Source organism: Phaseolus vulgaris, chromosome 9, assembly GCF_000499845.2.
Source record: "Phaseolus vulgaris cultivar G19833 chromosome 9, P. vulgaris v2.0, whole genome shotgun sequence".
Classification (NCBI taxonomy): domain Eukaryota; kingdom Viridiplantae; phylum Streptophyta; class Magnoliopsida; order Fabales; family Fabaceae; genus Phaseolus; species Phaseolus vulgaris.
Window position 1 is genome coordinate 7,260,269 of NC_023751.2, and position 15,697 is coordinate 7,275,965.

At 35.1% G+C, this 15,697-nt stretch overlaps 1 protein-coding gene across 1 annotated transcript; it reads left to right on the plus strand.

The window, feature by feature from the left end:
- The first annotated feature begins 2,711 nt into the window (after window positions 1-2,711).
- LOC137822179 (uncharacterized) lies at window positions 2,712-8,141 on the plus strand. Its single transcript, XM_068627080.1, has one exon. It carries the CDS (start codon window positions 2,712-2,714, stop codon window positions 8,139-8,141), a length of 5,430 nt encoding a protein of 1,809 aa, XP_068483181.1.
- Window positions 8,142-15,697: the final 7,556 nt, after the last annotated feature.

Here is a 15,697-nt window from a genome sequence, read left to right on the forward strand (position 1 = left end):
TCTTAATCTTATCCCAGTTTTGTAGAACTTAGTACAAATAGCATGTGTAATTAAACAATAAAGGAATTTAAATTATACTTTATATTTTATAATTCTATAAGATACTTAAAAGTAAATAATACCACTATAAATATAATATTATTATATAAAATAATATATATTAAATAAAAATTTATATAAAATTGTATTGCTATATATACACACATACATAACTATACATACACCTTTAACTATCTATAATTATTAATAAGGAAGTTTTTTCTTATAACCATTTTCAATATATAAATGTTATCTACTTTATTTTTATTAATCACAACTTATTTTATTATTTGTAAACAAATTATTTAATCATTAGTAATAAGGAATTTTTTTCATTTATATATATTAGTTTATGTTTTTATTTATTTTTATTATTATTTCAATGTAAATTTTACTAGTACTTTTTTAATTTAACAACTATTATAATGTTTGATTTTTAACTATACTTCTTATTTTCTGTGGTCATAAATAGTGGGTACACATGAAGCACATGTATTTCTATTGGTATATATAAATACAGTTCTACAAAATATGTAAAACACGGTTGAGCAGTTGATACGAATCTATTCTATTATCAAAATACATTGGAACTAGTTTCTGAAATTTAAACTCGACATAATAATTCTTTTTAAGTTGGTTAAGATGAAAAAATAACATTGTTAATATGAGTAAAAAGAAGTACTAATTTATTTCAAATGTTGTGAAGATATAAAGCGTTTTTCAAGAGTGATTAAAAGTAATTGTAAATATTTTATAAGAATATATATAATGAAATAAAATTTACATATTTGAAATTCTTTTTTCTTACTCAAAAGGAAATCTCTTCTCGAGTTAAAACTTAAAATAACTATAAAAAAATAAAACATAAACTTATATGTATATATAAAAAGAAATCAAATTTACTTAAACAATATTTTAAAACAATAGAAATTAATTTTTCCAACACAAAACAAATTTAATATAATGTATTGTCTAAGTTAGTATACCTGTTCGTCTTAAACCTTTAGTAACATTTACTCAAATTTTCAATATATGATTGACAAGACAAAACATATATAACGGGAAAATTAATATGAAAGAATTTAAATTTACAATTTTATTAATTCTAATATGTAAATATCATATAACATTATACACAATCCTACTAAAACATGGGGTAGAAAGGATGTGGTTAGCAACTTTGTGGGGGTATCTCAAAACATTAAAATGAAGTTATTTGTGAAAGGGGAAGATAGATTTTTAAGAGATTTTGTATACAGTCTAATTAAAAGCTTGAATTTTGTTGAAAACTAAATTATCAAACTTTAGTCACTCTTTTTTGGATTGGTTTTCTTGTCCTATATTAGGAAGTGGACTTTAAGCCTAACTCGTGCGTGAGACTATATATTATGGGTGGTCCGATAGCGGCCCGATAGCGGGTGGCACGATAGACCCAACAAATACTCACTAGGATAGGTTCAAAATGGCTCTGATACCATATTACGAAGTGGACTTTAAGCCTAACTCAACCCCATAAAACCGACTCAATGGAGTGAGGTTTGCACCCACTTATATATAATGAAAGGCTCTAATCTCTAGTCGATGTGGGATCTCCAACATCCTAATCAATGTTTTATGAGTATTTATTAAGTGATTATCGAGACAAATAAATTTTTGTGATGAATATTTATCTACATAGAATTATGGGGTCATTTGCTTATCAACAACATGTAAGAAATTTTTTGTGTGCGTGTATGAAAAGGTTGGAGGTTAATAATGCATATGGAAGTTCAACAATTATCTACAACGTTTGGCTCCACTGCACCTCATTTAAGCAATGTCATTAATACCTCCAAAACTGTTTTTCGAAGTCTCTTATACATGCATGAAGCAAGGACAAGATATGTTAATACTGAGTTTTTCTTTTATGTTGGACAATTAATTTTTGTACATTAGACACCATTCTTGTTAGTCTCTAAAAACTTTTTCTTAGATAAAACTTTTTGTTTTTTTGGTCTTTTTATGTATTCATACAGACAGTAATAGATGTAATTTGTTCAATCGAATGTTGATTGTGTACCGGTCGGCACCGGACGACCGCAGTATACTCATGGTAAAATCATCACAAAACCCTGCGTCTTATACGACTCTTCGTCCTTCCATGACCTCTAGCCGGACGACCGAATGGTTTATGTCGATTAAATCTAATTTAATCCAGAACGTGGTTACACGTGTAGAAAAGAGCAGTTATGACAACCATTGACGAAGTAAAAACACGTTCTCTAGACCACTCCCCTGGTTTTCAGGAAACCACCAGGCACGACCCAAAGACCACTAAGCATGTCTCTAACCATCAACTGATTGGCCCACATGGCCAAGGCCCAGGTCAACCTACTAAAGGGACTTCTGAAAAGGGGGAAAAGGTACGTTTTCCATACTATCAGAGAATTCTCACTTGAGCACCATCGCTGACTTGAGCGTCGGAGTGCAATCGCAGGTACCCCCGCCGGCCGACCGAAGCCCGCGAAGAGAAAGAAGACTTGAAGAATAGGACAACCAAGAGTGAAGAAGACACCTTGTATCGACGTGGATCAACATTACTCAGTCCCCAATATCCATACAGGTACAATTGGCGCCCACCGTGGGGCCCGAGTAATCATTATTCCCAGACCCAAGGATCCCAACGCTTGAAGATGGACTCAACGGCAAACAACAACAATGATATCTCCGAAGAGCATAGGACCATACTCCAAACCCTCCAGATTCAGATGCAGGAGTTACTCCAAAAAGGAGTCATCGATCAACTTCGCCAGGATGAAGAAAGGAAAAGACGAGAAGAAGAGCGTCAACAACACGCAGAGGAGATAGCACAATTGAAAGAACAGAACAAGAGATTGTTGGATAGACTTGAGCAATCTGAACGCGAAGGGCATTCACGTGCACCTTCTCCATCACCGTTCCAATCAGGAACAAGAACAATAGCCCAGGCTATACCTCACACGTCACTCGTTCAACACACCCGTCAGAGTGCAAAGCCAGTAACCCCAAACGAGGTAGCAAACCCGAAAGGCCATCCGTTCACTGATGACATCATAGCCACTCCTCTCCCTGACAAGTGGAGGGGCCTAACGATAAACCTTTATGACGGTTCCACAGACCCAGACGAACATCTGAATATATTTAGAACTCAAATGACCCTTTACACAACCGACCGAACGGTATGGTGTAAAGTCTTCCCCACCTCTCTCAGGGAAGGCCCCCTTGGATGGTTTTCGGACCTTCCACCCAATTCCATTGCAAGCTTCGACGCTTTGGAATTGAAGTTCACCACGCAATACGCCACAAGTAGACCTCATCGGACATCCTCCATGTCTCTTCTAAATGTCAAACAAGAAAGGGGAGAATCATTGAGAACATTCATGAACAGATTTAGCAAAGTGTGTATGAACATTCGTAATCTTAATCCAGAAATAGCCATGCATCATTTGGTCTCGGCCATACTACCAGGAAGGTTCACTGAAAGCCTTATCAAACGACCTCCGTGCAATATGGATGAATTAAGAACAAGAGCAACAAAGTTCATGCAGATAGAAGAACATATTGACTACCATCGAAAAACTTATGCTGAGAACACGGACAATAGCAAAGGAATTCGTCCCCCCACAATACCGACCGACCGAGAACGACATCGCCCCAATAGGGGACCCCGTTTCCACAACTACACTCCCTTGATTGTACCAAGGGGTAAGGTTCTCGACGAAGCACTGCAGATTGAATTGATTCCGACATTGAGGCCATCACAAACCCCTCCCAATGCCGACACCAGTAAACGTTGCCAATACCATCGTAACTATGGCCACACGACCGAAGGATGCCAAGCACTGAAAGATAAAATTGAAGAGCTCGTCCAGGCCGGTCATCTGCGCAAGTTCGTGAAAACCACCATCACTGCACCCAGGTCACCCCAGCGTGATCATGATCCCCGCGAACGTTCGGGACGAAGAGACGACCGGACCCGTGACAACCACTATCGTTCAAGCAGAAGAAAAAGAAGCGAAAGTCCGATCAGACGAACGAGGCCTAAAAGCGAAAGCCCTGAACGTAGAAGTCGAACTAAACAAAAAGTTCGCACAGTCATCAATACAATCGCTGGACCGGTGTCGCTCGGTCAGCCCCCTCAAGAAATTAATTACATTGCAGGCGGCTTTGCGGGTGGAGGATGCTCTAATTCGGCAAGGAAAAAACATTTGAGAGCAATTCAATCCGTTCATTCGACTCCCACACAACGCCGACCGCATATACCACCAATCACTTTCACTGACGAAGACTTCACAGCAATCGATCCATCTCAAGATGACCCCATGGTAATAACTGTGGAGATAGATAAATTTGCAATTGCAAAAGTTTTGGTAGATCAGGGTAGCTCGGTCGACATCCTATATTGGGAAACGTTTAAGAAGATGAAGATTCCAGAAGCAGAGATACAACCCTACAACGAGCAGATAGTTGGTTTCTCAGGGGAAAGAGTGGATACGAAAGGATTTATCGATCTATACACCACGTTCGGGGATGATTACCTCAGCAAGACCATCAACATACGATATCTACTCGTTAATGCCAATACATCGTACAATATTTTGCTCGGTCGACCATCTATCAACAGATTGAAAGCCATTGTCTCAACTCCTCATTTAGCTATGAAGTTCCCCTCGGTCAATGGAGACATAGCAACCGTACATATAGACCAGAAGACAGCACGAGAGTGTTATGTAGCTAGCCTGAAGGTGGAGCCGACCCGAAGGCTTTATACCACGTCAGCCGAACGGACCACAGAGCGAAGAGGTCGGTCAACAGAAAGACGCTCCAGAGGAAGAGAATCTAGAAGACACTTGGTCGCTTTAGTCGATCTAGATCCTCGACTGGATGATCCCCGAATGGAAGCAGGAGAAGATCTTCAACCCATATTCCTTCGGGACAAAGACCGGAAAACATACATGGGAACATCCCTCAAACCAGACGACCGAGAGACGATCGGTAAAACATTAACAAAGAACGCTGATCTTTTCGCCTGGACGGCTGCAGACATGCCAGGGGTAAAATCAGATGTGATTACCCATCGATTGTCTGTTTATACGGAGGCCAGGCCGATCGCTCAAAAGAAAAGGAAACTAGGTGAAGAACGGCGGAAAGCCGCACGAGAAGAAACCGACAAGCTAATTCAAGCTGGTTTTATTCAAAAGGCCCACTATACGACATGGCTAGCCAATGTAGTGATGGTAAAAAAGACGAATGGAAAATGGAGAATGTGCGTAGACTACACAGACCTTAACAAAGCGTGCCCAAAGGACTCGTATCCTCTACCTACTATCGACCGGCTGGTCGACGGTGCAGCCGGTCATCAAATCCTAAGTTTCCTTGATGCTTATTCAGGTTACAATCAAATACAAATGTACCACCGTGATCGAGAAAAAACCGCGTTTAGAACAGATTCTGATAATTTCTTCTATGAAGTCATGCCGTTCGGCCTCAAGAATGCAGGAGCCACATACCAACGACTCATGGATCACGTATTCCACGACATGATCGGTCGGAATGTAGAAGTATACGTTGACGACATCGTCGTCAAATCAGACTCTTGCGAACAACATGTTTCTGACTTAAAAGAGGTTTTTCAAGCCTTGCGTCAATACCGCATGCGTTTAAACCCGGAGAAGTGCGCGTTCGGCGTAGAAGGGGGGAAGTTCTTAGGCTTCATGCTCACACATCGGGGTATAGAGGCTAATCCAGAAAAATGCAAGGCAATCACCGAAATGCGAAGTCCCAACGGACTCAAAGAGATCCAGAGACTAGTCGGTCGTCTCACTTCGTTGTCTCGATTCGTACCTAAGCTTGCCGAACGAACGAGACCCATCATAAAACTTCTGAAGAAGACAAGTAAATTTGAATGGACAGATGAATGTGAACAAAATTTCCAACAGTTAAAAGCATTTCTGGCATTCCCACCGGTCATCCAGAAACCGAACGCACGGGAACCCATTGTGGTCTACCTCGCCGTCTCCAATGAAGCGGTGAGTTCCGCTCTGGTACAAGAAATTAAAGCGGAAGAACGACCGGTATATTTTGTAAGTCGAGTCTTACATGACGCAGAAACCCGGTACCAAATGGTCGAAAAAGTTGCCTTCGCTTTGGTCATCACCGCACGACGGATGCGGATGTATTTCCAAAATCACAAGGTCATTGTTAGGACTAACTATCCCATTATGAAGATTCTCACCAAACCTGACCTCGCCGGACGAATGATAGGTTGGGCAGTCGAACTGTCAGAATTCCACATCGAATACCAACCCAGGGGAGCCATCAAGTCCCAAGCCCTCGCCGACTTCACAGCAGAACTCACTCCCTATCTGACCGAACGGACTCCCCGATGGACACTATACGTAGATGGGTCATCTAACAGTCGTTCGTCCGGAGCAGGAGTTGTACTTGAAGGACCAGGGGAGATTGTTGTCGAACAAGCCATGAAATTTGAATTTAAAACTTCCAATAATCAAGCCGAATACGAAGCTATAATCGCAGGTTTGCATCTGGCGATTGAATTGGAGGTAACAAATATAACTTGTAAAAGCGACTCCCGTCTAGTCGTCGGACAGCTTACAGGGGAGTATGAGGTAAGAGAAACATTACTCCAACAGTATTTTCATTTCGTAAAAAATCTTCTAAACAGGTTCAAAGAAATCTCCTTCCAACACGTACGGAGGGAAAATAATACTAGGGCGGACGCTCTATCGAGATTGGCTACCCTAAAAAAGAAAGGCGCCCACCGGTCGGCCATACACGTGACCCTGGCTAAACCAAGTGTTGGTACCGAAGAATGCATGGCGACTGACACCCAACCTAACTGGATGACTCCCATAAAACAATATCTTACCGATGGTGTATGCGATCCACATTTGGAGAAAACGATGAAGTTACAAGCCGCCCGATACATACTGATTGGCGAAGATCTTTACAGGAGAGGGTATTCCCGTCCCCTCCTAAAATGCCTTGGTCCAGAACAAGTCACTTATGTAATGACCGAGTTACACGAAGGGATATGCGGAACCCATTCAGGAGCACGGACTATGTCCGCCAAAATTCTGAGAGCAGGATACTACTGGCCGACCTTACAAGGAGACTGCACTGAATACGTTCAAAAGTGCGTGAAATGTCAAGAGTTCGGCACCCTATTGCACCAAAAACCAGAGCATTTGCACTACATCCTATCCCCTTGGCCGTTCGTGAAATGGGGAATGGATATTATCGGACCTTTCACACCCGGAAAAGGGCAATGCAAGTTCCTACTGGTGGGTATAGATTACTTTACCAAATGGATTGAGGCTGAACCACTAACAGCCATCACCGCCCGGAACGTACAAAGCTTTGTGTGGAAAAACATTGTCTGCAGGTTCGGCCTACCTCAGATCATTATCACAGACAACGGTCGACAGTTCACCGACCGTGGGCTAGCTGAATTTTATGAGAAACTTCACATCAAACATATAACGAGTTCGGTCGAACACCCTCAAACCAACGGTCAGGCGGAAGCCGCCAACAAAGTTATTCTCAATGAGTTAAAGAAGAGACTTGGCCCGTCCAAGGGAAATTGGACTGAAGAATTGTTAGAGGTTCTGTGGGCTTATCGTTGTACTCCCCAGTCAACAACTCAAGAAACACCTTATAGCCTGACGTACGGCACAGAAGCCATGATTCCGGTCGAAATCGGCGAGCCTTCACTACGCCGACAGACGTTAGACCTAGACTTAAACAAGGAAAGTCTACTAGTCGGCCTCGACCTCATCAATGAATTAAGGGACAAATGCAAGATAAGGGAAGAAGCATGCAAGATACGAGCAGCACGAAGGTACAACTCCAAAGTGAAGCCACGAAGCTATCAGAAAGGAGATCTAGTTTGGCACATGCGCAGCGACGCCCGGAAGGACGGAGGAAAGTTTTCAAGCAATTGGGAAGGTCCGTTCCGCATCTCCAACACAGCAACAGGAGGAGCTTATTACTTAGAATATTTATCAGGAAAATCTGCACCGAGAATGTGGAATGCCACGCATCTCAAATTCTATTACAGTTGATGAATAAACTTAGTGCACTCTTTCCTCGCTCGGTAGTTTTATCCCTAAGGAGGGTTTTCTACCGAGAAGGTTTTAACGAGGCACTTTAAATCACCAATCTTGGTCAGAAATTCAGTTAATTCACCGTTCATTCGGTCGGAATACATAACGAAAGTTATCCGAATTATAAACGTTATTCACCAATCTTGGTCAGAAATTCAATTAATTCACCGTTCATTCGGTCGGAATACATAACGAAAGTTATCCGAATTATAACTTAAACGTTATTCACCAACCTTGGTCAGAAATTCAATTAATTCACCGTTCATTCGGTCGGAATACATAACGAAAGTTATCCGAATTATAACTTAAACGTTATTCACCAACCTTGGTCAGAAATCGAAATTATTTATGCCTCGTTCGGCATCAGAATTATTCAGAATTATTTATGCCTCGTCCGGCATCAGAATTATCTTATTACTTTAATGTAATCAGAATTATTTATGCCTCGTCCGGCATCAGAATTATCTTATTACTTTAAGGTAATCCGAATTATTTATGCCTCGTCCGGCATCCGAATTATCTATTAATTCATTAACCGTGCGTTCGGCCAGAATATATAACGAATTATAACTTCAACGTTATTCACCAACCTTGGTCAGAAATCGAAATTATTTATTAATTAACCGTTCATTCGGTCGAGATTATATAACTACGGCTATCCGAATCATATACTTCTTCAAAACCCGGATCTATGCTCACAACAATCTCTGCAACACAAACACGAAAGTAAGAAACAGATACGCTATTAGCCGAACGACCGCAAGAAGAAGGTGCTCACCTTTTAGTTCCGCCTACTGCTTGGACGACCCATAAAGAGCTATCAGTTCCCACGTAGGGAGCCTACACGGTAGTTGATTCACGACCATCAAAATTTCTTGGTCGATGGGAGACAAAGATTCCCAAAGCCGATGGTCAAGAGAGGTGGGATTCTCCGTCCAATAGAATGGAAATTTTGTGCCTCCAGCAGCATTATAGAATAGATTTCGTGCACCGGACGACCGCAGGGTACTCATAGTAAAATTATCACAAAAACCCCTGCGTCTCATACGACTCTTCGTCCTTCCATGACCTCGAGCCTGGGGGGCAAGTGTACCGGTCGGCACCGGACGACCGCAGTATACTCATGGTAAAATCATCACAAAACCCTGCGTCTTATACGACTCTTCGTCCTTCCATGACCTCTAGCCGGACGACCGAATGGTTTATGTCGATTAAATCTAATTTAATCCAGAACGTGGTTACACGTGTAGAAAAGAGCAGTTATGACAACCATTGACGAAGTAAAAACACGTTCTCTAGACCACTCCCCTGGTTTTCAGGAAACCACCAGGCACGACCCAAAGACCACTAAGCATGTCTCTAACCATCAACTGATTGGCCCACATGGCCAAGGCCCAGGTCAACCTACTAAAGGGACTTCTGAAAAGGGGGAAAAGGTACGTTTTCCATACTATCAGAGAATTCTCACTTGAGCACCATCGCTGACTTGAGCGTCGGAGTGCGATTTAGGTACCCCCGCCGGCCGACCGAAGCCCGCGAAGAGAAAGAAGACTTGAAGAATAGGACAACCAAGAGTGAAGAAGACACCGTGTATCGACGTGGATCAACATTACTCAGTCCCCAATATCCATACAGGTACAGATTGTAACTGGAAAGATACTCTCTTTTTGTTGGATTTTTTAAATTATGCAAGAATAACATGTATAAGTTGTAATAAGATTGAAAAATTTCCATATTTATTTACTCTTTCTATTGCTGATAAAAAGCAAAATCTTATTAAATTACATTTGACTTAAAAAAAACCAAACTTATATTATATTTAATATATCACACTTATAAAATATATTATTAAATATTTTCACATAAGAGTAACTCATGATTATATAAGTGCTAAGTTTCATTAGATTATAATAACTCTTTTTCTACTGGGCACAAATATTTTGTGCATGAGTCTTATTGAACTTGATATATTTATTCATTATTTGAGTGAGATCTCATCATTAATGAGTTAGTGATTAGTGATTAATGCACACCAATATGTAAGTCAAGCCAAAATCTAATTTAGGTAATTACTTTTCACAATTATTTACAACCATAAACATATCATTGGCTACTAAAAACACTTGCAGAATTTTTTTCACGAAATACAACAAAAATATATTTAATACACTAGTATTATTAAGATGCTAAAACGCAAGTTCTTAATTTTTTAAAAGTAAAATTATGTTGAAGAAATCAATTTATAAACCGTTTAGTAAGATATGTTGTTCTAAGGGATTTTTTGATCATGATCAATGGTGACCGACAAACATCACATGTGAAGAAGGAGTCAAATTTGCTGAAATAAAAAAATAGCCATTAAAATATATCGTGACCTGGTATAGAAAATTCTGTCACATGAGCACTTCATAGACATGTATAGGAACAAAAATCACGTGGAATTATTGCAAGACACGTGGTGTAACCAAAATGTCTACTGGTCCTTTAACACAACTATTAGCTTATGCACAAAAATATATAGAACTGTTGAATAGGATAATGTCGATTAAAACATTTTGTATTAGAATTCTGCATGAATAACTGGAAGTTATTTATTTAAAAAAATAGAGGAATTTTACATGAAATTAAGAAAATAATATTTTTTGTTGGTCTATCTTCTAAATAAAAGAGAAATATTAATTTGCCATATATAACACTTTGATGCTAGATTTTATTAGACAAAACTATATATATTCTTCGTTACTCATCATGTGTCAATAGCTAAATAAACGATAACGTTAACATTGATTTTTTCTGTTGTGAGTTACCTTTTTAACCAGGTTCATATCCATATACAATAATAATGATATGGCAGACTAACCATCTTCATTACAAAATAAATAGAAAAAATTCTTAAAATGTCTTTATATTATTTATTTTTTGTAGATAAATTAAGATATGAATTGTTTTGTAACTTACATCATAGAAAAATGACATCATTTATTGAAAAAAAAAGAGATTAAATAGCAGTTAATTTGAAATATTATAGAAAGAAGTTTAAGGAAAAAAAAAATTAAATGGAGTGAATATTGTTTTATGTTAACTTAAAAATTAACATAAGTGCATTGCACATTCGGTTTGCTTGTATGATTAAAATATGTAGTTAAAAGTTTTCAAAGTGGTGAATCTGTGGCATTTTTTTTGTCGGTTGAACAAAATCGTGGCGTACCAGTCAGGTTCATGTACTGGTGTGTTGGGTTTTGTATGATAAATAAGTATTTTAAATATTTAAATATATTATGAATAAATTAAAATAAATGCGTATTTCAAAAAAATTATTGAGCACAATATAAAATAATAACAGAAGAATTTAAAATTTTGCGTAGATCCTGTAGTAGTGAAGTGCGCTTCTGAAGTTGCGGAATTAAATATTGGTAGGTAGTGACGGCGCAAAATGTCACGGGACCCTTGACCGTTCCTTTTCCCTGTTTTTCAACTCCCGTTTCCTATCATGTTTTTAAAATGATACTAGTTAAAAATATAATAAGTTTTTTAATAAAAAAATATTTCTTTAAAAGTGGATAATATAATTTGGTTGAGAGGAATGTTAGAAAGTGGGATGACATATTATGAGTGGTGGTCTGATAAACCTAACAAATACTCAATAAGATAGATTCGAAATGACTCTGATACCATATTACAAAGTGAACTTTAACCTAATTTAATCTCATAAAATTGACTCATGGAAATGAGTTTTGCAGTCACTTATATACAATGAAAGACTCTAATTTGTAGTTGATATGAGATTAAAAAAAAGAAATAGAAAAAGAGAGAATGGAAGAAAAAAAAGTGAGGAAAATGATTAAAAATAAAGGTGGATTAGTCGTAAAGAATAAGGTAGAGAGAAAAAGGAAACACAATTTTTTATTGAAAGAAAGTAAAAGAAAATAATTATAATAAGACAAAGAAAAAAGTTGTTATATTAATTATGGTAATACATAATTGATCGTGAGATATTTTTCCAAACAAAATGTTTACTCATTTGTAATATAATTAATTAATTAGGTTGTATTTTCAGTCGACTTTTTTTATATTTCTAAGACTACTTACTCTTTTAAACTTCACTCTCATTTTTGGACTTTGGTCCTCCTTTTTCTATACCAACCTCCCTTTCTTCTTCTTTCATTTCTTTTTGTCTTTTTCTCTCCATCTTTCGTATCTTAAAAAAATACTCTAAATTCTAATAAACAAACTAAAAAAGCAATTAATCTTTTTATCATACTTTTTAATAAATGGATTTTTCGTATTTATTACTTTATTTTTGGTAAAATCGTATTTATTACTTTAAAACGTCCTACCATCATTTTACTTTTATAAATAAATGTGAAACTAAGGGTGTAACAAAAACAAGGATTATATTTAAGGTTTCTAAAATGATCGAAAATAAATAATTAAAAAATTCTAAATGGAGAAATAAAAATATAATGCAATATATGTTTTTCAATGCTGCAATGAGATACGGACAAAGCCAATAATGATCAATTTGCAATAATTGAAAGAAATTTAATATCAAAGTTAATTCTCAATTATCTAATAAATACTCACAAAATTTAATTGATCAATTATTTAATTTTATTATTCATCAAAATTATTAAAATAAAATAAGAGAATATTTAAAGTGTTTAACCTTTAGAATATTATATTTATTAAGTTTATTTCCAATCACGAAATAAGATCATCTCACATCTAGTATAACAATAGATTGAGATTTTTTTTTCATTAAAATTCAGTTATTCAACCAAGGATATGTAGAAAATAAAACATAATTATAAGATGCCTTACCAAAACTCTACAAATATAAACGAAAACCTTTGAAGACTTTAATATTGCAAAACTACTACAAGAATAAAAACCCACACACAACCAAGTGTGCCAAAGATTTCAATTTGATAGAAAAAATGGCAAAAAAAATCCATTTATGTATGACCAATAAAAAACTTAGTAAAGTAAGCCTTTTTGCAATAAATGAATCCCTATGACAAACTATACATTTTGAAAAGTAATTTATTACTCGTGAATTGTTAAAAGCATCAGAAATCATTTTTAAATTAAAATAAAAATAATATTTTCAGCTAAAATCCATGACAAACTATGACTATGAGATTAAACTACTGATTGTCACGTACTAATGACGACTATACGAAGGAAGAAAAATAAAGAATTAGTAAAATCCGTCACTTAAAAAAAAAATTAAATTTAGATAATTGAGCACAAAAATAATATAAATTTCAGAGCTCAAAAACACATTTAATCATCTGTTATAAGTGTAATCTAACGTTCGAATGAAACTAAATATGCAGCAATTCTATGTCACCTTGGCTGCCTCTGAACTTTCTTATATTCTTGTTTGAGTTTTCAGTGCTTTTTTTCCTCGTCCATGTTTGAGTATGGAACATATATGGAAGAATCACTGCAAAAACACCGTACTGCAGGACTACGTGCCTTCTTCCCTGTTATCTTTTCTTCATAGCATTCATTCTAATCCTTTCTTCATTCTCAATTATTGCCTACCCTCCAAACTTGCAACCATGGTGGGGTAACCTAAATAACTACCTCCCTTTTTATTTTTCCACTTTCTTCTTTTATACTCATGGTAGGGATATCGTGTGCAGAAACGTACTTTAAATAGAGGTAAAAAATCACCGGCGAGAGAACCAAAATTTCCACTATAATGGTATTGGGAGTACAATGAATTCCTCTCAGACTAATGATAAATAGCCCAAAAACAAATTATCTCTATATGAGTTAAACACTTACACCCAAGAACCAAGAACAGAAATAGAGAGTATAAGAAAAAGAGAGAGGAAGCAAGTGTGTTGCTGTTTGATGTGTGTTACATTACTTGAAGGAAACCACTATATATATAGTGGTTCTAGGAGACAACAATTAATGGTTATTAACTTTCCATTGATTGCAATTGATTGTGACAATTAACGACTCAATTCCCTATCTAGCATCATTTACATCTTTATTTCCCTATCTAGCACCCTTTTGTTTTTATTTCCCTATCTAGCACCCTTTTGTTTTTATTTCCCTATCTAGCACTCTTTTATTTTTTATTTCCCTATCTAGCACCATTTTAAAAATAAATAAATAAATAAATAATAATTATTTTTTTAATAATTTTAATTTTGAATGCATTAAAAAATAAATATTTTTAATGTTTAAAATAATTAGAAATATAATTAATGAATAAATAAATGAATTTTTACAAAATAAAAAAAAGTAATAAATTAAAAATGTTTAGTTTAAAATTATTATTTTTAAAAATGAAGAAAATAAAAAATTAAACTATACAACAACATAAAAGTTGAATCTATAAACATAAATTAGTATTTATTTTTATTATTATATAATCATGTTAATTTCAAGTAAAAAATACAGGACATAATTATTAAAAAACCAAAGTCAATTAGTATTAATTAATAGTGAACACATAAATAATATTGAAGTGTCTACCCTAAATGCAAAATTCTAAAAAAAAAGCTAATGCAAATGCTACACTTAATGCTACACTGAATGCATTAAAAAATAAATATTTTTAATGTTTAAAATAATTAGAAATATAATTAATGAATAAATAAATGAGTTTTTACAAAATAAAAACAAAAAAGTAATAAATTAAAAATGTTTAGTTTAAATTTTTTTTTTAAAAATGAAGAAAATTAAAAATTAAACTCTACAACAACATAAAAGTTGAATCTATAAACATACATTAGTATTTATTTTTATTATTATTGATGATGTAATCATGTTAATTTCAAGTAAAAAATACATGACATATTTATAAAAAAAAACCAAAGTCAATTAGTATTAATTAATAGTGGACACATAAATAATATTGAAGTGTTTACCTAAATGCAAAATTCTAAAAAAAACTAATACAAATGTTACACTTAATGCTTAAAAATGAGAAGAAAAAAAATGCAAAAATAAATAAGTCTAGAAAATAAAAACAACAACAATAAAATAAAAACAAAAACCATAAATAAATAAATAAAGATTGCATAAAAAATAATAATAACTAAAAACATAAAAGGTATAAAATAAAGGAAAAACAAAATAAGATAAAGATAAAAGATATAAAAAAAAATCAAATAAATCAAAACAAGATAAATACAAGAGATATAAGACGATACTAAATAAGTATATGTTGATCATAAAAAGTAAAATAAATGAGAGATGATCATTCATTTAATATGTTTCTAGTTATTATTATTTTTTCTGCCATTCTTTATTTATTTCTATTTATGTTTTTATTCATTAATTATATTTCTAACTATTTTAAATACTAAAAATATATTTTTTTAATGCATTCAAAATTAAAATTATAAAAAAATTACTAGATTGTGCAATTCTCGTCATTAATTATGTTTCATTTTGCACAAACTATTTAATGTACCAGTAAAGAAAATATCAAATGAATGATCATCTTTTATTTATTTTCCTTTTTATGATCAACATATACTTATTTA